At 43.6% G+C, this 27,454-nt stretch overlaps 1 protein-coding gene across 1 annotated transcript; it reads left to right on the forward strand.

Moving 5' to 3' along the window:
• Window positions 1-719: 719 nt before the first annotated feature.
• LOC308374623 (adenylate cyclase type 8) lies at window positions 720-14,133 on the forward strand (the record flags this gene model as incomplete). The annotated part of the gene is made up of 17 exons (XM_080850494.1): window positions 720-1,610; window positions 2,493-2,642; window positions 3,121-3,251; window positions 3,359-3,470; window positions 4,380-4,507; window positions 5,128-5,286; window positions 5,724-5,955; window positions 6,182-6,370; window positions 6,713-6,813; window positions 7,560-7,761; window positions 8,343-8,441; window positions 8,654-8,826; window positions 8,915-8,996; window positions 9,136-9,294; window positions 13,318-13,464; window positions 13,715-13,807; window positions 13,987-14,133. 17 exons carry the CDS (start codon window positions 720-722, stop codon window positions 14,131-14,133), a joined length of 3,195 nt encoding a protein of 1,064 aa, XP_080706620.1.
• Between the last annotated feature and the right edge of the window lie 13,321 nt (window positions 14,134-27,454).

The following is a 27,454-nucleotide window of genomic DNA, read 5'->3' on the forward strand; positions in this document are numbered from 1 at the left end:
GCACGGCTCAATGGAGTTTACTGCACATTATACCAAAGTGGTTGCCTGACTTCCTGCCTGTAATGTGGAACTTGTTCCCAGTTGAGATTCTTGTGAAAGTGATGTGATGATGAGAGCTCTTAGGACTCAAGACCGGGTCTAAAGTTTGCCTTGAAAGAATAATCTTTCACTTGTTTACATGGAAATACTGTGGAGGACACTGGACATGGATTTTGGCATATGGAGATTTGCTGAGGGAAATGATTGATGACTGTACTCTTTAGCCATGTCGCTGAGAGCACAGTTCACGTTATTCTTGGAGTTTTGCACCAGGAAAAGAAAGGGTTCATGGATGCTCCTTTGCCTAACAAGTTTATATCAGTGGTGAGTGCACTAAATAGATGGGTTAGCCCTCTCAGTGGCTGTTTAATGTCTATTTAAACGTCTATGTTAAGGTTTAAGGTTGTTTTTTCCATCTAAGCTGTTGGATAGCAACACTATTATTTTAACCAAATATCATGGGGTTAACCTTGAATAGCTTGAACCTCTTTACATTCCTGAATGTTAGTGATATGATGAAAAACTATCCAAATTACATCAATATGGATCTTTTATAGTAAAAAAGTCTGATAATATCTCACCCATGCTGTCATGCATCTAGGCTTTTTGAATGCTGACCTGATTTGTGTACACAGAGCTCGTGACCAGCCCTTCTCTGTGAGCTCAGGTGAGGTTTCACCATGACATCAGGAGACGAAGTCTGCAGCTCCGCAGATGTGATGCTGCACCCCCCTCCCCCCCAGCTGCCCACCATAGAGACGCCAAACAAGAAGCGCAAGCAGCTGAAATGGCAGAACGCTGTGCGCAACATTATCGACCAGCGCGATCTGGCTCAGACGGGCGACCTGCCGGCCACGCACAAGATCATCGTCACCGACGCCTACATCGAAGACATCAACCGGCAGATCCGCAACAAGCTGCAACGTGGTGGAGGCGTCAACAAGCGACGTTCCTCTGTCGCCCGCGTCAATCCGGCGCGGGACCGCAGCTCCACGGGCACGCAGAAGAGCATGGACGGCATCAGCGACGCCGACTTCTTCGTCAGCTGGGGCTCGACGGTGCGCGGCGTCTACCTGCCCGTGCTCCACCACACCTTCAAGTCACAGGACCTGGAGAAGCTCTATCAGCAGTACTCCTCGGACCAGCGGCGCACCTCACTGGTGGTCACCAACCTCATCGACATAGTCACCAAGCTCAACATCATCATCATCTACCTGGCCGTGGCTCCCGAGATGGTGGACTCGCTCCAAGGCTGGCTGGCAGGTCTCTTCATGGGCCTGGGCGCCTTGCTCTGCATTCTGGTGCTCATCTGCAAGGGCAACATGTCACCAGCGTACCTGCGCTATGCGGGAATGGCTAGCTGGTTGTCTCAGACTGTACAGGTGCTGGGAGGGTTGGTTTATGGGCTGGAGAAGGACCAGTCGTGGTATGTGCTATTCATTCTGTTTGCCACCTACACCCTCCTCCCTCTACCCCTGCTCTGGTCCATATGCACCGGATGCCTCACCTCCACCCTACACCTCCTGGTGGAGACCATACAGAACTATAACGACGTTGCCATAGTCAGGAAGGTGAGATTGACTGTTCACAATTGACACCGACCACACGTATGAACTGTGTACCTCAGCGCTCTCTGCAGATTAGAAAAGGAGTGCTACAAAACAGTGATTCGATGATAGATTTGTGTATTCCTGTTTGATTTGGGGCAGTTATATCTTGGAATGGAGGGCTTCATTCCTTGGTCTGTACACTGTATGTGTTTCAGTCCGTTAATCTCATGCATTGGAGTATAGTCCAGGTTAGCCCTGGCCAAAAAAAATCCTCCTACAGTGGCTGTCATGGCTCAGATGGTGCTGAAGACGAGCAGTTTCACACTCCCTCTATTAAAGTTGTGGTTCTGGTCAGAGGAGCTGTGTACCAAACAAGCTCTGCTTCCCAAGCATTGCTCCAATTTGCCCCATTGCTGGCAGTTGCCAGGTCATTGTCCTCCTTGGCACCTCCACAGTTTTGTGAATGCATTGACACTTGAACCAACAATTAGGGGAACTTTCAAATAGCTTGTTCACTGACCTATTGCCTAAGTGGAATTAGAAACATGCACTTGCTGAGACCAAATGTTACCTAACTTGCATGCTGTTTTGAAATGTGTTGCTGTGCAAGTGAGATTTTGGCATGGGTAGTGACTAGTGAGATGTTATCAATGCAGATGAAAATGAACAGACCTGGATGCAAAGTGGAGCTTACATAATTAATTCTGTCAGCCCTGAAATAAGCCTGAAAATGTTGCCACCAGATACTTTTAACTGACAAATAGGATGTTTAAAAAATGTACTCAGTTGTTGCAGAACTGAGTGAATAAGATTGTTAAAGACTCACTTGTATATTCTGAAAATTAAAATTGTGTTCAAATGAAGGTGAACTCAGACACTGACTGACTTTACGGGCTGTTTCAGGTGCTGTCAAAGGGGCTGCTGTACATGGGCATGAACACAGCAGGCCTATTCATACACTACCTCTCAGATCGGGCCCAAAGGCAAGCCTTCCTGGAGACCCGGCGCTGCATCGAGGGCCGGGTGAAGCTAGAGAGGGAGAACCACAGACAGGTCAGGCCATGGAGTGCTGCTCACATCTGTTAATGGACGTGTAATCAGTTTGATACAAAGCACACTAACAGGACAGGTAACAGGAACAGAGGACAGCAGGAGTCTGAAGAGAGGACAGGATGAATACAAGAAGAGTGACTGTGGTGAGAGTTGTCACCTCACCCAGCACCAAACCCATGTCTCCAGGCAATAACTCTGCACCCTGACTGCAATGCCATAGAGCCAAACACATTAGTATGTCAGTCAGAGCATATCCTCAACCGTTGAGGTGAATTGTTTTTGAGAGCAGCTGCAAGCTGTTTTGACAAAGTAATTTTAAAGTTTGTGTGTGCGTGTTTTTGTAACCAAGCTTTTATGTTCGAACACATAATATCCAGCAAGGAATACATTCGTTGCCCATTTGTTTTGTCAGTTACTGAAATTCTCTTACTGAATGTGAATCAACAGTGACTGTTCTGTTGCCGTCTGCTCTCTGCAGGAGAATTTAGTTATGTCCATCCTGCCTCGCTTCATTGCCTTGGAGATGATCGCTGACATGAGCACTTTGGACGATGACGTACTGTCTCAGCATTTCCACAAGATCTACATCCACCACTACACAGACGTCAGGTACTTTAAACCCTCCTTTAAATCCTTCAGCGCTCGTTATGACCATGGGAGGTCTCATGTGTATGTAGTACTTGACCTGCTGTGTATGCCTTTTGTTTTTGTGTCAGTATCCTGTTTGCTGATATACAGGGCTTCACCACACTGTCAATGACCATGTCTGCCCAGGACTTGGTGCGGACACTCAATGAGCTGTTCGGCCGCTTCGATCATCATGCAGAGGTACGAAAACACAGAAGCAGATATTGCAGAAAGTGCTGATTGCAAATATCACTCTCCCATCTCAGTTGTCAGATTGCCAAATATCACTCTCCCATTTTAGTCATCAGATTGCCAAATATCACACACCCATCTCAATCGTCAGATTGCCAAATATCACTCTCCCATCTTTGGGCAAATCTGATTGGGAAGCAAAACATGACAAAACACCTCCTTGAGCTAAATGTAATGTTGACATGATGTGGTATCGGTGTGTGGTATCAAAGAAGTTTGATAAGCGCAAGTACTATGAGTACTATGAGTACGAGTACATCACAAATACATTGAGAAGCTTACAGGCTGAAGATGCAGTATGGAGGATTTAGGGTGGATTTAGGGCTATTTCTACTAGCAGAAATAGATAACAGTATTCATAATTATATTTTCATTAGTGAATGTATACCTGTAACTATGAATCATTATCTTAGAAAGAGTCCTGCGTATCTATGTAGAGAGCGGCTCCTCCTCCACGGAGCCCCCCATGTTGCTTCGCCATGTTTGTACAGAAGCCCAGAATGGACAAACTGCCTTTTAATGGCACCTGACAGCCACAGTAGCTTCTCCTACCTACACACTTGGAAAGGGAGAGTTGGTTGCAATCTGCGGCCCTCACCACTAGATGCCACTAAATCCCACATACTGCACCTTTAAAAGATAAGAAAATGATTGGCTTACAGGTTAATGTACTGCTCTTAACAGCCAAAGAGTTTAGTCTCCAAAGGAAACATGACCAAGCCATTCTTGAGTGAAAAGTGAACTTGCATGGTCATTTAGCTCAATAGGTTTAACAATAACTGTAAGTAAGTCAAATATAGGACATTCCTGTAACTACTCTAAACTGATTCTTTATGGTGCGTTTAACTGGTTTGTCAGGAGCATCACTGCATGAGAATAAAGATCCTGGGGGACTGCTACTACTGTGTGTCTGGGGTCCCTGAGCCCCAGCGTGCCCATGCTCGCTGCTGCGTGGAGATGGGCCTGGCTATGATCAATACCATAAGGTGGGTCTTGGACCTCTGCTCCAGGGGAAGATTAAGCTGGCTATCATAAAGGTTATTTTGAAGTTCTCATAATAGCATTAAGAGTCCAGGATGAATGCAATTGCTTGCAGTCCACTAAGTTTTTTTTTTTAATCAAATCTAAATCCAATTTGGTTTTGCCATAGCTCTACAGTCTGAGAACTGAACATTATCAAACCAAAGCAAATACTCTGAACCTGAACAGTAATCTGCAATTTGCTGAATAACACCTTAGTGAAATCAATTGATGCGATGTGATGTAAAAGGTAGGGTTTTACTTTCTGAAACTAGAATTCTACATCTCTGCTGAAGCCAATTGATCTCTTCCTGTGTGTCTGCCGCACCGCATATTGCAAAAAAGACTTCATGTGAGAGTTCAAGAGTCCTTTGCTTTGACACAACCAGAACTTCCCTCTAAACTTGTTTAATCAGTCAACTACAATGTGTGGTTATTAAAAAATATTGTTTATATTGAGCAGTTTAAGGCAAATCTATCTATTAGATACATTATATAAGATTAAAATTAATGCATTTTGACCTTGTCTTTATAAAGAGTACCATAGGTTTTATAGTGAATGACTAGGTCTCTCTGAACCTCTCAGGTATGTACGCAGGGAGCTAAAGCACAACCTGGACATGCGCATCGGCATCCACTCCGGCTCGGTGCTCTGTGGCGTCCTGGGCCTGCAGAAGTGGCAGTTTGACGTGTGGTCCTGGGATGTGGACGTGGCTAACAAGCTAGAGGCAGGGGGGGTACCTGGGTAAGTGGTTAACAGGCTGGAGGCAGGGGGGATACCTGGGTAAATGATACTGGAGCTTAACTAGAGAGCCAGGTGCCAACCTCAGCGGTGAGTGTAGAGTGCACCTGCTGATGTACTGTAAGGGCGGCTGGGGGTGGTGGCAGATATACATCCATTGATCACTCAGGGGTACATATACTTTTTTCCCTTATTGTCAAATGTACAGTAACTTCAATGTCAAAAGGCCCCTTGTAGAAAGATCTATAAAGTTCAAATATGAAAAGGAGTGTTTCTCATTCATATGAAGTAATATCTTCATTTTCTATTTTATCATCTACTAGAACATTTTTGCTTCTCGTGTCTTTTCTTTGTCCTGCTTGTGTAGAGGAAATAGGCCCAACGTAACAAAGAACATGGAAGCATGTCATGGTTAGCTAATCATTCTGTCATTTCCTTAGGAGAGTTCACATCTCACGTTCAACCCTGGACTGTCTTGGCGGGGTGTACGAGACAGAGAAAGGGCATGGCTATCAACGAAATGAGTTCCTTCGCAAGCACAAGATTGACACCTTCCTCATCCTCCACACCCCGAAGGAAGACGTAGCACTACCCAAAGTTCGACGCGCAAGCCGAGAGGAAACTTCCTGGAGCGCCGAGTTGCCCTTTGACAACATAATCGGCATAAATTGCGTGAGTCCTCTGAACAATATAACACCAGTTCAGATTAACTGGATTGAATTTGATTGAGAGCAACTTGATTAGATGCAGCTCATCGTTTTATTTGTGCTGCTCTTTTAGTTACGTAATGTCACAAAGTAGAAATACATTATATAATTATGATTAGTATTATTAACAATACAAACAAAACAATGTTGGCTCGTTTTAATTTACACGATGCTGTGCTTATGTCCTGTAGCTCTTGGCCACATTCACCAACGGCTCGTTGGTGCAGCTGCCAAATCAGATCTCAGTGGGATACTCTCAGTCTCGTGAGATCAACAAGCGCATTAGGCAAGCCATCGAGGTGCGCAGCAGTGAGCTCATGAGGAAGGAGCACATCACGCCCTTCACCCTCGTCTTCAAAGATGGACACATTGAGGGCAAGGTACAATCAACACAGTTATCCAAAGGGGATTTTCAACAATTCCATCATCCTAAAATATCATCCTAAAGAATTGGTAGCACAAGAACATTGAACTGAACTCAATACTTCAAGATTTTGAAGGTTACTGACATCCCAAAGACCTGGTTGAACAACAGCATTAAACTAAATGTAATATTCGTTCCCAAGCTGTATAATTCCGAAAATTAGGATCACCCTGAAAATTTTACATTGGTGAGGTTGTGTGTAACTTCCTTAAAATGTTTAGCAAGTTTGCCTGGTTGAACATTTTATGCTCTGAACTTTAGGGTTTAGGCCTTATTGTTTTTCCATGTTCCCTTCCAGTTTTCCCAAATGAGGGACGAGATGTTCAAGTCCAATCTGGTGTGCTCCTTCATTCTGCTCCTCTTCATCATGGCCGTGCAGCTGCTCATCCCAGCGCCTCAGTGAGTGAACACCAGCACTCAACTACTCCACAGCCTCACAGATAATACACACACTTTTTCTCTCCATTTCTCTGTCTGTCTTTCAAATGTTCTCTTGCTCTCTCCTTCTCGCGTGACAACTGGCTACGTACTCACCTGTTAGCGAGTAAACATCAGCACTCAGCTCCTCGCCAGCCCCTCAAATAATACACACACTCTTTCTCTTTCTCTCTGTTCTCTCCATCTTTCAAACACTCTCTTTCTTATGCCATGACTGGCAACATCTCCACATGTTAGTGAGTAATCGCCAGCAGTCAGCAGGCTCCCAAGATGATACAAACACTCTCTTTTTTCTTTCTCTGTTTCTCTCCATCGCCTCTCTGTCTTTCTCCACTTCTTCTTTCTCTCCGTCTCGTGTCATGACTGGCCACCCCTCTGAGTCACCCCCAGCACTCTGCTCCTCCACAGCCATGACTCTCTGAGACAACACAATACAGCCCTCACAGCAATGCATACCACCATCTCCATCATGATATTCTCTTCCTCTCTCTCTCTGTGTCTCTGTGTGTCTGTCTCTCTCGCATCTGCTATGACTTTATTTTTTACTTTTTACGTTTATGTTTTATTTATTACTTTTGACCCTCTATACTTATTTATGTTCTTTGGCTCTTAGTTTTATTTAGTTATTAATGATTAAAGGGACATTTTGAACCCTTTTAAACCTCTGTCTCTCTCTCTTCATCTATCTCTCTCTCTCTCTCTCTCAGAATCTGTCCCATGATAGTGCAGTTCTCCCTGTTCCTGCTGGCATACGCTCTGCTGCTGGTGGTGACGCTGGCCGAGGAGTTCAAGCAATCCCCTCCTGCCCTGCAGAACCTGTGCTGCTGGATCCAGGAGACCAAGAGCGTCCGCAACCTCGTCACCCTCACCGCCATCGCCATCAACTTTGGAGTGGCCTCCTCGGATATCGTACGTAAAACAGAGGGACTTCCCTCATCATCCAACCAATAAAGTACATGTTATTAGGCATACTGAATCAATAGCTTATCACCGACAAATAACAATATACAGTATGCTGTATATCAGCATGTTATTATGCATACTGTATTCCATGCAAAATGCTAATATTGTTAAGTGTTCGTAGGACTATTCCAGTGTACAGTAGTTACATAGAGTAGTACAAAGTAGTATTACAGCAGTACATAGTAGTTCTTTATTTTGGTGAAAGAAAAGTAGTTTGGGTCTGACTGAAACAAATTTGTCTGTGGCCACCTCGGACATAGTACATGAAGTAGCGGGACTTCCCTGATCATCCAACCAACAAAATACATGTTGCATAACATATGCATACCAACATGTTGTTTTTTGTCTACATGAAGCACATTTGTCTTTTTAACCCAGTGTGGAATCAAGTGCAATGGCATAAAAATGGATTAGTTGATTGATTAACATTATGTGAGCATTTATAATACATATGCGAGTAGGTACCCTTCGTAGACACATATATAAGTTAGGTAAATTAGTCTTATCCTTGGACTTTTTTCCTGCAGTTGTGGTGTAACCTCATGGAGACAGAGGGTGAGGAGGCCAACTCAAACTCCCAGGAGATGCCAGCTGATGGCCTTTTAAACATCTGCACATATCCTGAGGTAAGAGATGGAATGCCACTCACTAAGGTTACCTCTTGTTAAAATGGTATACATAAAACTATTTATTTTTTTAAATACTTTAACATCATCCACACCGGTATACTAAATGTGTTTGTCATTTTGAATATAATCTATGTATAGTCAAATTTAAGTGCTCACAGCATACCCAAATGGTCACTAAAGTCACTCACCACTTGTCATCTCCCTTGTAGTACTTCGTACTAAGTGGTGTCCTCGCCATGGTAACGTGTGCAGTTTTTCTGAGGCTAAGCTGCTTGCTGAAGCTAGTGGTGCTGCTGATGGTCATCGCAGTCTACACGTACTTCATAGAAGTGGCACTGCACGTACTCTTCGTCCGCCATCACCACAACGGCCAACTCCAGAGGTACGGAGACAAAAATGTCATGTCATTTAGCATACATTTTTATGTGTAGACCGCAGGCCGATTAAAGACTATTCATTTATTTTCCCAGATCCCAGTACCTCAGAAGACAGGGTATTTCCGTGTTACTGGTGACTATGTTTGTGATCGCTGTTCTCTATAACAGCCGAAAGGTAAGCCCATAAATACATTAACAACAATATGTTTTTGTAAAACTGCAGATTATATTTCTTTTACTTTTTACTTTTAGTTGAAATTTTTTGGTAAACAGGAACTCATTCTCATCATCTCTCAACCTGTCCTTTTTCTCAGCTGGAGACGACCGCCCGCCTGGACTTCCTGTGGCGACTGCAGGCCCGAAAGGAGGTGGAGGACATGAAGGAGCAGAGGGAGCACAACGAGTGCCTGCTGTACAACATCCTGCCCTCTCATGTGGCACAGCACTTCCTGGCCAGGGACCGCCATAATGAGGTATCCCACCGGAGAACCCAACATAAAGAACTATTATCATGTACTTTCATACAAAAAAAAATAACAGGTAAATTGATGACACCTTTATAGGGTATATTTACTCATTCCCACTTCCCACCAGTTATCTTCTCTGTGTTGGGCTACAGTGATGGCATACTTGTGACTCGTGAACACTCCTCGTGCTCAGGGTTAGAGATGCACCTATAAATCGTCTCGATTTCTTACGTAACCTCGGTTCCTTTAGTAAAGGACCAGATATAACAAATGGGACTTGACCTAGTGTCATGGACCAATGCGCTGATAGGCAGGGAGACGTGCGTCTCGCTCGGGCCCCGCCCCCACCGGAGCCCATAAACACAGAGGCGCACGTATCCTTCTGCCTTGGATCAAAATCTGAGCATCGAAACACCCACCAAAGAAAAACACTGTATCACGCAAATATTGTTATATCTGGTCCCTTACTAAAGGAACCGAGGTTACGTAAGTAACCGGGACGTTCCTTATCGGGGGACTGCGATATAACAAATGGGACCCTATTTATTAGCGCGTGTAAATACAGTGATTGCCATAACACCCCAACTTATTATGCTTTGCCCTCATAGAGGTTCATACAGCAGCTGGTGGTGAAAATTCATAGGGCCTTACTGGTGCTTGTGAACACTTACTAGCACTTCACCGTGCACATATGTCAATCACTATCCCCTTGTCCATAGAATCACCCCTTGATCAGTTCATTGCGTCATGACAAGCAGAGGCTGATGAACCTATGTTTAACTAAACTTTCTTAAGTTTAGTACCTTGTTCATGCATTCTACCACGTAAAACCGATCAACAAATATCACATTCTAATTATTCTCAGGCTCTGGCGGTACAATATTGCTGGCCCGCAGAACGCTTTGTAAGAAACTAGGCTCTGTCACATCTAACATATAGAACCTAATGAAAGTGTGGCGAGAACTCCAGCTTGCTGCCTTACATATATCTTCCACTGATACGCCTTTCAACAAGGCCCAGGAAGAGTAGACCCCACTGGTCGAAAGCATGCAGCTTCGCCGGGGGGTCCAGAGACAAAATTGTATAAGACAACACTACGTATAGCCTCCACTATCCAACGGGATAGGCTGGGTTTAGTTAGAGGTCTGCCTTTTGCCTGCCCCCCGAAGCACACAAACAGCTGATCTGATCGTCGGAACGTTTTGGTGCGCTCTACATAACAACGAACAGCGCGCACCGGACACAATGTATTCAAACGCTCCTCCTCTGCTGACGCAAACGGACTCTATAGGCTCGAACAGAGGCCCTGTCATAGCACGTAGCACAATCAGTTAATCCCTTGACGGTACCAGGTGCCTGTCCGGCACTCTGAGACGTCTCACCTCTGCCATGAAGCGTGACGCTAATGGGTGGCAGCCCGGGGATTTATTACTAATACCTGCGTGGCAGGCGGACATGGCTGCCAAGTAAACCTTGAGAGTGGAAGCAGCAGAAAAATTACGCCCAGCGCACAGTTGATAGGATCATGTTGACGCTCAACACACCCCTTCTCAAACCTGCGGCACTTTAGCGTGTATAGAGACCGGGTCGAAGCCACCCGCGCACTCTGTATCGTTGCCAACACTGAGTCAGACAAACCTGAGGCTAGGAGCTTATGCCTTTCGGGTGCCAAACTCTGAGCCGCCACTGTGCACCTGCGATAGGAGATCCCTCCTCAGAGGTAGGTCCCATGATGGCTGCACAGACATTCTGATTAGATCCGCCAACCACGGGTGACTGGGCCAGTAGGGGGCCACTAACAACAATTCCCTGCCCTCTACCGCTTTCCTGCCTAACAGTAGTGGTAGAAGCGGGATCGGGGGGAATGCATACAGACTCATGTTTGGCCACTGGTGGCTCAGCGCATCCACGCCCAAGGGGGGGCGACAGCGAGAACCACAGAGGGCAGCAGGTGTTCTCTCTGTTGGCAAACAGGTCCACCTTGTAAAAGCTTTGCCATATCTGTTTTACCACCTGAGGGTGCAGGGCCCAGTCTGCCGCCCGAGGATTGCCCCTCGATAGCAGGTCTGCTCCGTAATTGAACTGGTATGTGTACCGCTCTGATTGAGGGAAAATGCGCCGCTGCCCAAAAGAGCAGGCGATTCGCCCATTGATACAGTGAGAACGAACTCCTCCTTGGCGGTTTATATACGCCATAGCGGAAGTATTGTCTGTTCTTACCAGCACATGTTGACCAACTTATCTGGGTAGAAAAGGCTGCAGGGCTAAAAAAAAATCGCCGACACACGCAAGACGTAAGAAGTCGCGCAAGGGGCGCGCAAGAGGCCGCGCAAGCCCCTTGCGCGACTTTTCACGTCTTGCGTGCGTCGGCCCCTTTTTCTAGACTTGCGTCATTTTTTACGTAAGCTCTTACGCGAGCCTCGCAGCCTGCATTCTATCAACGAATGTTACGAGATGAGGTTACTAAAATATTCTGCATGTCTACTCAGTTTTACAGTGCTTCCCAAGTAAAGGTTTGAAAAGAACTTCAAGCTTCAGACTTTCTGTTAGGGAACCTGTTATCTATCTGCAGAGCAAATGTCAGGCTCATACAAAAACATTAACATGAATTAATTGATGCTAATACCTAGTGCGGTGTCTATAGGATTTCCCATATACGTTAGCATTAAGCTAACGTATTTTCTACCACAGTAAAACATGCAATACTATGTGATTGTTTTTAGAAAACGAATGTTACGTGATGAGATTACTAAAATGTAGTCTGCATGTCTGCTCAGTTTAACAGTGCTACCAAAGCAAATGTTTGAAAAGAACTTCAAGCTTCAGACTTTCTGTTAGGGAAACAGCTTTCTATCTGCCAAGCAAATGGCAGGCTCATGACAACACGCGCAACCTTTGGGAGCATGAACTGCTTTGAGTAAATTTTGCGCAACAATTAACCCCAACGCAGAAGCAAGCAGCCTCCTTTAGGAGAAGGGTTTGCCGGCTGCGGTAACGGTGTGGACATTGTGTGTTGTGGACATGGTGTGTTGTGCGTAGCGATTGCCCTGTAGCTATCAAGCAGGTAAGCTAACCGCCTACCAGGTTTGCGGTAGCTTTGTTGGGGTGGGTAAATGTTTGTTTGTTAACGGGTTTAGTTTTGGTTTGTCCTAACGTGTATTTGAAAGCGACCTTTTGTCGGCAACTTTAAGTTGGTGAATCAGTTTCTAAATATGTTTGTATTATATATGGTTTTTCATAATAAGAATTCGCTAGATAAAGCAATTGTGGTTGTTTTTATGTATATTCATACTGGGAAAAGTGGACCCAAGATTATAATAAAGGAGATAAATGAACTAAAGGCTATTCTCCCTGATCTATTATCATGGAGTAGTGAAGGGAGCGCTACACTAACAAGTTGGAGACAGTGAACTCGACTTTCTGAAAGCGAGACGAGCTTGTAGCACTCTTGAGGTAGTGAAGGTTAAATAACCCGAAACTCACCAGCTCATATCGAGTTTTAGAAATAGAGAAAAGTAATACGACCAGCAAAGTAGAGCGTCGAATAGTTCTTGGAGTATTCAAATATTATGCGAAGATTTTGAAAGAGGAACAAGTATACGTGCGCCTCAGCATTTATGGGCTCCGGTGGGGGCGGGGCCCGAGTGCGACGCACGTCTCCCTGCCTATCGCCGTGAATGAATAAGTTCTCCGATTGGTCCATGACACTAGGTCAAGACCCATTGTTATATCGCAGTCCCTGCGATAAGGAACTTAACTGACACTGTGCACTGAGCTTTGACATGATAACAGCCTGTGCTGAGTCCCCTAGGGAAGAACACTGCTTCAAACAAAAAGAGCATAAAACAACTGAACAATGCCTCATGTGTATGAACATGCACATAAATAAATGTAGGTAGTGCTGTGCTCTGACATTTAATATGGGACCAGGACTTGACTGGACACCCATATAGTTACATCAATTAATTGGATTTGCCCAATTTAACTGGAAAAGGCCCTGTTTATCTTTTTATCTCTCTTGTTCTCTAGGACCTGTACTCCCAGTCCTATGAGCGGGTTGGGGTGCTGTTTGCCTCCATCCCAGGGTTTACTGACTATTACGAACAGAAGGAGCTTGACAACCAAGACGTGGAGTGCCTGAGGCTCCTCAACGAAATCATAGCTGACTTTGATGAGGTGAGTGCCAAAGAGCTGACAGCCACTATCATGTACTTGTTCTTCTCTTCCTGTTGTCTTGACAAGCCTTTGCGGTATCCGTGAATTTGTCAGGTTAAATAAGAGGGCAGAAGTACATTTTCTCAAAGATTGCAATTGTTTATCGAATGTAGAATGATTGGGTGTCCACATGACTCATAATAGAACATTAGGATATGTGGGGAAAAAGAGGTTTATCTCATCATGTCTTTTTTGTCTCTTTCTCTCTCAGTTGCTTGAGGAGTCTTACTTTCAAGACATTGAGAAAATCAAGACTATTGGCAGTTGTTACATGGCTGCTTCTGGGTTGTCTCCTGACAGGCCGGTAGGTTTGTCACTGTCCAACTTAAAATTTAAATTTTTTTTTGCAGCCAACTGCGCCCACACCCACACACACAGACAAACACACTGGCACCCCTCCCTTAAACAAAACTGGCAAGAATGCTTGAGAAGAATTGAAAATATTGCTTCTGTGCCTAATGACTTCATTTTTGTCTCCCCAAGACCAGTGCAGATGAGTGGGCACACCTAAGCGAACTAGTGCTATTCTCTCTGGCCATGCAAGAGACGCTGAAAGAGATCAACAAAATCACCACCAACAACTTCCAGCTTCGCATTGGTGTGTATGCCAGCAGTACAGAGGCATATTGATTGATTGATTTCTCAACACCACTACCTTATTATAGACGCTTGGAATACTGTAGATGCTTAAATGGAGGCTGATTCACTTGATTTGCATTTTCCCAGATTATGCCCCAGAACACTCACTGCCAGCTCACATTCAGTAAATACTTTGTTTTGTGTGGTTTGGAAACATTCAGGGCCTGATTTACTAACATGCGACCGCTGCTTAATCTGTGGTCGCACATTAACGCACGGTGTTTTTGCGCATTTTCCGTGGTATTTATCAACCCAGATCCGCACTGGGCAATCTGTGTTTACTCCGCCCTATATAGGGCCTGATTTACTAACATGCGACAGCTGCTTAATCTGCGGTCGCACATTAACGCACGGTGTTTTTGCGCATTTTCCGTGGTATTTATTTAGGAAGAGAAAATAAAGGTTCAGCGAAGATGAAGATAGATATATTGGTTCACGTTCGCTCAATCACTGAACCTGATTCAATGTGTGAATATTGTTGTTCTGCCCGCCATCACCTACAGCGAGATGTTTAAAAGAACATGATTATAAAGAATATGCTATTGGTGGCATTAATGCATAAACTGTCTATTATAACAATATAGATGTGTACATGGCGAGATTAATAATTTCTACAAGAAACATGGGTTCACTACAATATATATGGACGTGGGTGCAAGCAATGGTTCCAATTACGTTCGGAAAGTTTGCAATTTCAAAAAAAGTCCTGTTTGATGTCTAATTTCAGCTATGGCAGTGGGGAAATGTATTGACCAGTGCGCCGTAGCAATGCGTCGAGTACCTGGGTGAATATTTGGCTGAGTGAAGGCTGCGATATACCAACTGCTGATGCTATAACTGTTTGAAATGATCCGATGCCAATATTTGCAATGTTGTCCGGAGTTTAATAACGGATGGAATGGAATGTGATCTCCGGTTGGAGGGTTCGATGTCGTCTCTGATCTGGTTCAGTAATCGAAGTATTGCGTGGCTGGTTAACCTGTACCGTCTAATGATTTGTGGTCGCTCTTATAACTGCTGCCATATCAACGTTTTCAGACTCAGTGGAAATGCGCTTCCTGGTTAAGACGTGCTTTAATGAGGCGGAGAATTATCCCGCAAATTAGAGACGTGCGCTTGCAAGGCAGTTTTAGTAAATACCACGCAATACATCATTAGGCGCACTTACCTTCTCTCCTCCCATTAAATAGCGCTTTACGCCCACGTTCCACCCACGTTTCCACATTCACACCCCCAAAGCGTTAATATGCGACTCTACTCAAATGCGCCCCCTTAGTCAATACCGTTTTATGTTTACGACCGCTATTTTACGCCAGAAATGGGCTCAATCCTGTTAGTTAATCAGGCCCTCAGTTTCACTGGAATTGGGTGAGGGGTATAGCCAGCTAAAGATGCTCACAGTGCAATGTGAGGCTAAATAGATACCGTAAATCAAAATGAACAGACATGAGCAACACAATCTTTCACCCAATGAAAGGGCTTTCGTGACATTCAGCTGTTTTGCATGACTTATTTCAGATAATATTGACCCAGCTGAAATATAATCATGGTAACAGACCACTGCACTGGAAGCAGAGTAATAGTCTTATTTGGGACATCAATCCAGACAGATTAGATTTAACAGAAGCTGTTTCACTGTTTGCCTGTGTGCTCCTCACGACATACCCTGGGGAGTCTGTCACTGGTTTGCTATTCTGGTCCTCATGCTCAACAGGCAAAGTGGAAACTAATAGGTTTAACCAGGGGCATCAATCCAGGGTGATTGGATTTTGAATCAGAAGGCGAATACGCCAGCGCTAGCACCAGCACCAGCTAAACTTGGTTTACCAACATTGCATACTGTCAGTTTTATTTAATATTACTTCTGTTGTGTACATTATGTTTAGCTTGTCATAGAATGTCTGTCAGTAGGCACCACCACTAAGGTTTGGTCAAGGTGTAATGACCACACGTCTAGATATCTCTGTTATGAGTCCGGTCAAATACGTGGTCTGTACAGGACAATGTAAATATTCACTATTTAAATCCAAGACATCACATCCAGTCCTGTGGTGACTAGGCTAGCACAGTGGTGGTGAGGTATGTTGTGTGTAACCTATAATCAGGCACTAGGTCCCTGAGACCTAAAATAGAAAACATACCTCCTGACTGTAGCTGTTGTCATTAAAAAACTATTTATTAGCATATGAAGAGATAAGCCTTTTAATTCAGTCGATCATTTATGAAGCAGTGGTTCTGTAGCCAGACAAATGTGGCTCAGATTGGTATCAGAGTTTAGGCCTGATAGTAGTATTATTGCAACTGTATAGACACCATAAAGGTAGGAAGGTAGGATTACCGTTAGAGGTACTTTTTTCTGATAACTGCTACCATTCTTCCCTCTTGAACTCCAGGTATTGCTCATGGCCCAGCTGTGGCTGGGGTGATTGGTGCCACCAAGCCCCAGTATGACATCTGGGGGATGACTGTGAACCTTGCCAGCCGGATGGACAGCACTGGGGTCAGCGGGCGCATCCAGGTCCCAGAGGGAACTAGCAAGATCCTGGCGGAGCGCGGCTTCAAGCGCGAGTTCCGTGGCGACATCTTTGTGAAGGGCGTTAGCGAGAGGCAGGGTGGCATCCGCACCTACTTCATCAGCAGCCGAGAGCATAGGTCTGATGCCATCTTTACTGTTGACATCTACACTCTCCACCCCAATGCAAATATATATATATACATAGATAACCAACTAACTAAACAGGCAACTACAGTATATATATTTATACTGTATATAGGCAGCGATATGGCAGTGAAAAGCGTCAAAATAAAAATCCACCTACTCTTATGATTTTTAATGCTGCCACTGTTGTCGTTTCTCACCCTCTGTAAGTGACTTTGGATGTATATACAGTATATGCTGAATGAACAATCATAACTTAAACCTTAGGTCCAGCTATGCGGAACGCCTCACCAGCCGAGCGGGCCAGTTTGGACGCAGCACGCTGTCTGGAGTGGTGTTTTCCCTGGTGCAGGCGCGCAAGAAGGAGACTCTGAGAGAGGCTAACGGAGGTTTCCATCTACTGGAGGTTTCATAGTATCGGATCCCTAGGGCCATGCTGGGTTCTGCGTGCAAGAGCCACAGACAGTTGACAGAAATACCTCCACAGAGGATCCACTGAGTGAGATTAGGCTCCTGGAGATCTGTGCACATTTCCCTGCTTTAACATGGAGCCCTCTCGTCCTCAGTGATCAGCTGACCACGTTTCCTCACCTTTGACCTCACTGGAAACTCAGTTTTCCTACTACTTCAGCTGATGTTTCTGGCCACGTTGCTGCACTTGGTGTGTTTCTTTTGACAGACTAGTCCATGTTCACTTTTATAAGCTGGGGCAACTTGAATTGAGTCAGCATGTTACACCAGATACTTGGAATCTACTGCTTAATGTACTTAAAATTAAGACTTCTGAGGTCAGAGGTAATTTGCTCTCTTGCTCCCAATTACCTTCCATGATTGAGTGCTTAAACTTGAACTAATCTCAACTATTAAACAGCTCTGAACAGTATGCCTACAAGAACATTTTGACTTATAGATACCACAAAATAATCAAACGAAATGTTTTGTTCAACAGCAGATAGGCCTCTGACTAATTTAATGGGAATATTCTTGCCAGGAAAAAGAATGGATATAGGTCTAAGAACAGAGACATGACGCTGTAGATTTGCTTGTATTTGTATTTGGCCTTGTTGATTTCTAGAATGAGAGTATTTGAGGGCCTTCTCTAATAGTCTGAGTCATGAGATTGCATAACAAGAATTAGCAAAATCACCAGCAATTATCAGTGAAGAGAAGTCATTACTCAATACTCAGGTACTTGTTATGACCACACAAGTGTTCAGATAATGAATCCATTTTCTCAATTCATGATCATAGGCTAGGTATATGAATGGACTCTTTTTGTGACCATTAAACTGGCATGCCATATACTTTAGTGCCCTTCCTAAATTAGACTGTTGTTTATGCACTATTTTTATATAAAGTTTTTTGTATGAATTATTTTACTGGCATAAAGAACTGTCCTCACTTTTATTGTTAAAAATAATTCTGATTAAAATGATAATATACCTATTGACATACAATTTTAATTTCATAAGATCTTTTGCTGTTATTGTCATTTTTATGTTTCGGATGAACAAGACCTTTCCAGTCTGGGGTTCAGGACCCTAAAAGCAGACCCAACTGTAAGCCGGATGAGGAATTGGGTTTTAGAAATTGAACTAGTGACGACGTGTTCTGTCTGTGTATTGATCTCCGCTCCTTTTCAGTACACACACCCAAAACCGCTGTCCATGGTTCTGAAACAACAGCTAAGCATTACTCACTCAGGGCCTGATTTACTAACATGCGACCGCTGCTTACTCTGCGTTCGCACATTAACGCACGGTGTTTTTGCGCATTTCCCATGGTATTTATCAAACCAGATCTGCGCTGGGCAAACTGTTTACTCCGCCCTATATAGGGCCTGATTTACTAACATGCGACCGCTGCTTAATCTGCGTTCGCACATTAACGCACAGTGTTTTTGCACATTTTCCGTGGTATTTATGTGGAGTAGAGATAGATATATTGGTTCACGTTCGCTCAATCACTGAACCTGATTCAATGTGTGCACTGCTATATTGTTGTTCTGCCCGCCATCACCTACAGCGAGATGTTTAAAAGAACACGATTAGAATATGCTATTGGTGGCATGAATGCATAAACTGTCTATTATAACAATTTAGTAGTGATGCGCGGGTTACCCAATTACCTGCGGGCACCCGCGGGCCGGGTGGGTTGGGTAGCAGATTTCTCTAAGTATCGCGGGTTCGGGTGGGGCGGGTCAAAATAGTCAAGACCCGCAACCCGGAACTTTTGGAATACATAGGTGAAATCGCAATTTTGCGTTAGCCTACAAAACTTATCAATTGCATACATCCCACTGTCACAAAGTTATTGCACTCAAAGCTCCCACTCCTGCTAGTCGTCTGAGTTATGCTACATAACATGGGTGTCCACCTCACATTTTATTCTATACTTTATATTTTGTAAAATGATGTTACCTTTTAGAATGGTACAGTTAAAGATACAGCTCCGGTTAGTTTATCCCAACACGCCATCCGTAGTTTTTGTTTGCACCGCCAAAACTTCTAGGAGGACTCCAATAATGGCTTACTTAATAAGAGAGAAGATTAAAAAAGGCGATGCAAAGGAAAGCCGACCAAAAGAGCAAGGTGTGGGAAACATTTGGACAAGTCGTGCTGTCCGATGACACCATTGCAGCCTATGTCATGTGTCTTCAATGTGAGGCGCTGTACAAATATGATGGGCATAAAACAGGTAGGCTACATCAAATCTGTTACGACATTCATAGACATAGGCTATGTCTTCCACGCATTTGTTAACAGTTCTTCAATAAATAATTGCGTAAAGCTGTCGTTGTTGTTGTTGTTTGATGTAGACCTGCCGTTGAAGTTTCACAATAATGCGAATTTAGCGCAAATCCTTCTCATTTAGTTACGTGTTAAATTAAGCATAACCCTCAGCCCCAGGCTTTTTATTGTATTTGTTGTTATTATTATTTGTATTTTTTTGCGGGTCAAATTGGGCGGGTCGGGCGGGCCGCTCCAGAATTCCCCACGGGTCGGGCGGGGCGGTTTGGAAAATGTCTTGGGTCGGGTTGGGGCGGGTGTTAAAATAACGCCCTCTCTTGCATCACTACAATTTAGATGTGTACATGGCGAGATTAATAATTTCTACAAGGGACATGGGTTCACTACAATATACAGCCGCGGAAAAAATTAAGAGACCACTTCAAAATTATCAGTTTCTCTGGTTTTACTATTTATTGGTATGTGTTAAAGTAAAATGTACATTTTAGTTTTATTCTATAACCTACTGGCAACATTCCTACCAAATTTCAAATAAAAATATTGTCATTTAGATCATTTATTTGCAGAAAAATGACAATTGGTCAAAATAGCAAAAAAGATGCAGTGTCTTCAGATCTGGAATAATGCAAAGAAAACAAGCTCATATTCTTTTTTAAACTACACAATACTAATGCTTTAACTTAGGAAGAGTTCAGAAATCAATATTTGGTGGAATAACCTTGATTTAAAATCACAACTTGCATGTGTCTTGGCATGCTCTCCACCAGTCTTTCACATTGCCGTTGGGTGACTTTATGCTACTCCTGGTGCAAGAATTCAAGCAGCTCGGCTTCTTTTCATGGCTTGTGACCATCCATCTTCCTCTTGATCACATTTCAGAGTTTTTTTTATGGGATTCAGGTCTCAAAATTGGGCTGGCCATGACAGGGTCCTGATCTGGTGATACTCCATCCACACCTTTACTGGCCTGGCTGTGTGGCATGGAGCATTGCCCTGCTGGAAAAAACACTTCTCAGAGTTGGGGAACATTGTCAGAGCAAAAGGAAGCAAGTTTTTCTTCCGGGACAACGTTGTACTTTGCCTGGCTGGGGTTTGTAAAAGACCATAAGGATTGAACCAAAGCGGACTGGAGGGTCTCCTAGTTCGTCTTCTCTGATGAGTCCAATTTTCAGCTTTGCCCAACACATGGTCGTCTGATGGTTAGACGGAGACCTGGAGAGGCCTACAAGCCACAGAGTCTTGCACCTACTGTGAAATTGGACTCATCAGAGAAGACGAACTAGGAGACCCTCCAGTCGGCTTAGGTTCAATCCTTATGGTCTTTTACAAACCTCAGCCAGGCAAAGTACAACGTTGTCCCGGAAGAAAAACTTGCTTCCTTTTGCTCTGACAATGTTCCCCAACTCTGAGAAGTGTTTTTTCCAGCAGGGCAATGCTCCATGCCACACAGCCAGGCCAGTAAAGGTGTGGATGGAGTATCACCAGATCAGGACCCTGTCATGGCCAGCCCAATTTTGAGACCTGAATCCCATAAAAAAAACTCTGAAATGTGATCAAGAGGAAGATGGATGGTCACAAGCCATGAAAAGAAACCGAGCTGCTTGAATTCTTGCGCCAGGAGTAGCATAAAGTCACCCAACGGCAATGTGAAAGACTGGTGGAGAGCATGCCAAGACACATGAAAGTTGTGATTTTAAATCAAGGTTATTCCACCAAATATTGATTTCTGAACTCTTCCTAAGTTAAAGCATTAGTATTGTGTAGTTTAAAAATGAATATGAGCTTGTTTTCTTTGCATTATTCCAGATCTGAAGACACTGCATCTTTTTTGCTATTTTGACCAATTGTCATTTTTCTGCAAATAAATGATCTAAATGACAATATTTTTATTTGAAATTTGGTAGGAATGTTGCCAGTAGGTTATAGAATAAAACAAAAATGTACACTTTACTTTAACACATACCAATAAATAGTAAAACCAGAGAAACTGATAATTTTGAAGTGGTCTCTTAATTTTTTCCGCGGCTGTATATGGACGTGGGTGCAATCAATGGTTCCGATTACGTTCGGAAAGTTTGCGATTTCAAAAAAAGTCCTGTTTGATGTCTCTAATTTCAGCTATGGCAGTGGGGAACTGTATTGACCAGTGCGCCGCAATGCGTCGAGCACCTGGGTGAATATTTGGCTGAGTGAAGGCTGAGATATACCAACTGCAGATGCTATAACTGGTTGAAATTATCCGGAGGCCAATATTTGCAGATTAGTTTTAACAACTGATGGAATGGAATGTGATCGCCGGGTGGAGGGTTAGATGTCTCTCTGGTCTGGTCCAGTAATTGAAGTATTGCGTGGCTGGTTAACCTGTACCGTCTAATGATTTGTGGTTTGCTTAACTGAAAATGTTATACGAGTTGAAAAAATGATTTCTGTGCGCTGTCTCTTTCTGTGTGCGCTGTCTTTCTTCCCCTTGCTCTTATAACTGCTGCCATATCACGTTTTCAGACTCAATGGAACTGCGCTTCCTGGTTAAGACATGCTTTTATGAGGCAGAGAATTAGCCCGCAAATCAGGGACGTGCGCTCGCCAGGCAGTTTAGTAAATACCACGCAATACATCATTAGGCGCACTTACCTTCTCTCCTCCCATTAAAGTGCGCTTCACGCCTACTATGCTGTCCTCGTGGCGATGTGTGAGAACATCCACTAGACAGCTAGCTAAACTCTCATTATGCTCTCTTAAATGAAGAATGCCGTGTTTTTCGTTGCCTGGTTTATTCTGACTGAATCCACAATACAAGTAATGAGTGATGAGAGTGAAACTAAAACACAAACAAAATGGTGCAATTAGCCACGTTATATATACACATTTTGACTACAATGTAATGAACTAAGATGAAATAAAAATACATACAGCCAGGCCCGGTTCTGAAGGGGTAGCAACGGGAGCAATTGCACCCGGGCCCGTGTGGAGGGGGGCCCGTTCTCTTTGATCCTTTCTGATATACCGAGTGTGTCTCTAACAGCACAAGTTGATCCTGTGGCCTGTGCAACGCAATCTCCCTATTGGCTGTTAACGATTTATTTAAAAAAAAAAATGTATCAAAACACGTATCACACACCCCTCCCCCCGTGGGAAAATCGCGACGCAGGCTGGTTAGTTAGACTTAAAACGTAACAATAAACATCGAAGTTATGGTCTCCACTGTCAGTCACGGAGGAAAAGATTTCCAAATCTTTGTTTTTAATAATTTTTCTAGACACTCTATTATGCTTATCGCGGACTGAAAAAAATCCATTCGACGAGGCTGGTTTCCATATCCAGGCATACTTTCTTCCTACCTCCACCTGCTAGTCGGGCTCTGGTCTTTTTGGCTTCATTCAGTTCATTATTTTGCTTCTTCCAGTAGCCTATGTCGAATTCGTCTCGGGTCAATGTTAAACTGCTTTGCTGCTTTTTGTCCCGAATGTTCTTCAGCATACACCTTCTCTTTGAATTTAATATCAAAGTTTCGCCTTAGTGGCATAGTCTACTGCTTTATGATCCCTTCTGGAAAAAGTAACCTAGCCAACTAAAACTTTACAGATAAACAACAGTAGGCTACACGATACGTGCATTTAGGCTAAACAATAAGTAGGCTAAAATGTCGGGACACAAATCCGGTTCGCTAAAGAGAAAGGAAAGTAAATGGAGGAGCAAAGGTACAAAAAAGGAGGCAGAAAATGCGAAGAGAATTTATACAGAACTTATACATCTTGGCTGAGTAGTAGGCCTAGTAGACAAACGGCAGAGGATACGGGCCCTGAGACAGATGTTAGCCGCACGGCAAGACAAGTGGATTACAGTGGCATAATTGCCAGATTTGCTGCGGCCAAGACACGACGCTTACAGTTTTAAGGTAGGGCAATGGGGAATCAAGACAGTCCGCTGCGGCTGCTGGGTTCAGTTGTGTTGATGTTGTTCAATTGATCGGATTTAGACTAGGTTTTTTTTTTTTTTTGCGGGGGGGGGGGGGGGGCTGGCTGTGCGATGTTGCACCCGGGCCCAGAATAGCGCCGGACCGGGCCTGCATACAGCGATGCACCTGCTGGGGAATCAACCGTTAACTTGCTGTATGTGTTGCTAAACCTCCCCTGTTCACACTAGTGATGGGAAGTTCGGATCATTTTACCGACTCGAATCTTTGAATCTCGTTCAGTAAAATGAACGAATCTTTTTTCGAGTCACTCGTTCATTTTAACGGGGGGGGGGGGGGGGGGGTGCTACTCAACATTTTTAAATTTTATAGCCAATTCACTGGCGTAAAAACGTCCACTACAAATGCGTATCATATTTTCATGGAGGTTACTACATGTAAACACATACTAATTCCTGCATTCAAATAATATTATATGAAAGTTTGGATGAAATGGTCATTTATTATCACATAACCATTTAATGATCACGGCAAACAATTACGCTGCACTGAACTGTAAGTACAGTTTTAAAAAGTTAAAATAACTAAACCTGTAATTATTTATTGTGAACGAATATCATTCACGTCTTACTAAACATAGACACTCGGAAGTGAACTAGGTTAATAAGTCCTTTCTGTTTCCTCTTCTGAGCCTATGCAGGTTACGTGAAAAAATATCCAGAGCCCAGTCAAAATGAACGAAACATTTCGGTTTTCTCTAGCTTCCCATGCTGAGCCTATGGAGATCACGTGAAAAATGATCCAAATACTTGTATCCGGCAGATGACCTAATCGTTCACCTCCCGACCGTCTTTGGATCAACGTTTCGTTCATCTGCCGGATATCGTTCAATGATTCGTTCTTTTGCCGGATATCAGTCTTTCGTTCAATGATTCGTTCTTTCGCCAACCGTGTCTTTGGATCTATGATTCGTTCATCTGCCGGATATGGGTATTTCGTTCAATGATTCGTTCTTTTGCCGGATCGTTCAATGTTTCGTTCTTTTGCCAAACGTGTCTGTTTCGTTCAATGATTCGTTCTTTTGACAACCGTGTCTTTGGATCTATGATTCGTTCATCTGCCGGATATGGGTAGTTGGATCCTTTTCCACGTGACCTGCATAGGCTCAGTACAGTCAGCTAGAGGAAACAGAAATGATTCGTTCTTTTTCCGACTGGGTCTCTTGGATACGGGTCTTTGGATCATTTTTACGTGACCTGCATTCAACAAATCATTTCTGTTTCCTTGGCTTAGCCAATGCAACAGTCCCAGTTGTCCCGATGCGCGGTCATGAACGAGAAAAAGAACGAATCTTTTTTTGAGAGGACTCGTTACTCTCGAGTCGTTGTAAGGATTCGTTCAAAATGAACGAATCGTTCACGAACGACACATCACTAGTTCACACCCACAGGCGTTATTATGCGCTGCGCCCCCTTAGTTTTTGGGGGGGGGGGGGCAGCTTGCAAAAGTTTGAAAACCCCTGATCTAGGGTACACAACATGGTCTTTTGCTTTTCATGCTCTCAAGGTACACACCCAGTAGAACCCTCAGGTCCTCTGGCACTGAACTCCTAACAGTTTGAAGCGGGCCGCGGGCCGCGGGGGGGGGGGCTCCAACTACCCCTAACTAGCAGTGTTGGGAGTAACGTGTTACAAAAGTAACGAATTACTGTAATCTGTAATGCATTGCTTTTTGCGGTAACGCGGTAATGTAAGGCATTACAGAAAACAAATTGGTAATATTTACCTCGGTACAAATGTCAGTAACGCGCGTTACAATGCATTTTTAACCTGGAATGAAGTGTTTTATTTTCCTTCATCCAAATTCGCCAAAATCACCGCGAGATCAGCAGAGGTGAAACGTCGGCGCAAAATGTTTCACTTCCTTTTCCTTTAGGCTAATCGATGCCGCTTTCAACGGTGGAATCGCCAGCTTTCCGAAAAATTGGCAGCAAGATCCCTGTGGCCACTAGCAGCAATGATGACAAGGTAAGGCTAAAACGTTCAGATATGGTATCCTTGCAGATATGATACCCACACTACCATTGCGTCAACATGTTTTTTTCTTACTGGGCTAAGGTAACTTTCCTTCTGAAGCCATGTCACAATTAAATTAAATGTGGTTTGGAGCCACAAATGCATTGGTTCTAACAGACATGAATGAAAATGTACTTTTCCATTCTCAGAATATAGGTTAAAAAATGAATCACAAACGATTAAATATGTGGCCATCAACATGATCAGACAAGTTCAGAAAATTAACGTTAGCCTTATTTAGCACCAAGGTTCTCCCTCCTAGGCTAGGCTATGTGATGTTACTTCAACAGCCACTGTGGCTGCCTGTATCGTTTGACTTAAGACTCTTATCAAAGCAAACAAATGTATTGACAGTCTCTAGTTCCGCTACATATCTAACTGAACACAGGCTCCAACTACCCCTAACTAGCTTTGGGGGGAGCCAGCTTGCAAAAAAGCCCGCCAGCGCTTTTTCCAATCGTAGCCGAGTTTTTTTTTTTTTTTTTTTGACAGGCTCACAAATGAAGAAAGCTGATGCTCAGAAGAAATGAGAGAGAACATCAGGGCACCATGATTTGATCATCTGTCGTCTTTAACTGAACTTCAGGCCGACAGAAGGGTTTGCAACAAGCTATTTGCGTTACAGCAAAATAAAAAAACACAGGTTTATGTTTTGCAAAACGTAAATACTTTGTTGTATCGTTCGTTTGTTTGACTGTTCTCCTGAAAACCATAGTTGACTTACAGAACCCCCTAGAAAATTATATTAAATGAGGAAATCTTCAAATTAATTTTTTTGAGATGAGAAACGAACAGGAATTACAGTCATTTAACAGAGCAAAGAGTTGAAATTAGAGAGAGAAATAGAAAGAGAAAATTGATTGAAAAAATAAGCTTGAATGTTGATGTCAGATGGACTCATTACAAAAGAGTGTATTTTATTTACTAACATTCATTTAACTAGACGTAACGCAAAGCGTTACAAAATATGACCGCCGAACTGTTCAGTAGGTTTTGGCACAGAATGAGTCATGGTTGTCAGTGTGTTTGTGTCTATTTATGTGTTTTGTGTGTGTACATTGGTTTGTGTTTCATTTTTATGTATTAAAGGAATTATTTGTGATAGATTTTGATGATTTGGTTATGTAATGTTTTGTGTACTTCTTTTTTGTGGATTGTTTTGGTATATTTTCCTTTTGCAATGTAGTTTGTTAAAACAGGTCAAATAAAGAGGTGTGGAAACCAAGTTAAGTTTCCAACCACCAACAGATGGTGCTATAGGTGATATCAGCCAGGCATATGTACGCGTTCGGGCTGGATCCAGCGTCCTTTCGACATTTTCTCTGGATCAAACAATGTACGCAAGAGTTATAAGAGACTTTGTGTTTTGTGGCAAGCACTGGCAAGTTGGCAAAGTTTGAGGGTCTGCCACGCCCACACCTTCCGACTAATGAGAAAATCTTCTATAACTTTTAGTCGCCCATGGCTGAAGAGTAAGCTGACCACATTTCAAGGCGTTACCATTAAATTTGTCGGAGGAGTTCGATCAGATGCGAGGTGTGCAAACGCCGTCAAAACGCATCTTCTACTCAAAATGGCTGACTTCATGTGGACCTGCCACCATGGCGTCAAGAGACTTTTTTAGTGCGTCCAAGCATGATGAAGACGTGTACCGAATTCCGTCAAGCTATGCCAAAATAACCCCAATGCGCAAGGTTTTTTGCAATGTTCTAGGGGGCGATACAGAGCCATTTTGCTCCATTCATGGACAAAAACTCTACCGAAGATGGACGGTAACAGGCTTGATGTCCCTGGCAAATTTGGTAATTTTTCGAGCACTTTGCCATACATGCGATTGAGTTATAAGACACTTTGTGTTTTGTGGCAAGCACTAACAAGTTGGCAAAGTTTGAGGGTCTGCCACGCCCACACCTTC

This window comes from Sprattus sprattus (genome assembly GCF_963457725.1).
Source record: "Sprattus sprattus genome assembly, chromosome: 13".
Lineage (NCBI taxonomy): Eukaryota > Metazoa > Chordata > Actinopteri > Clupeiformes > Clupeidae > Sprattus > Sprattus sprattus.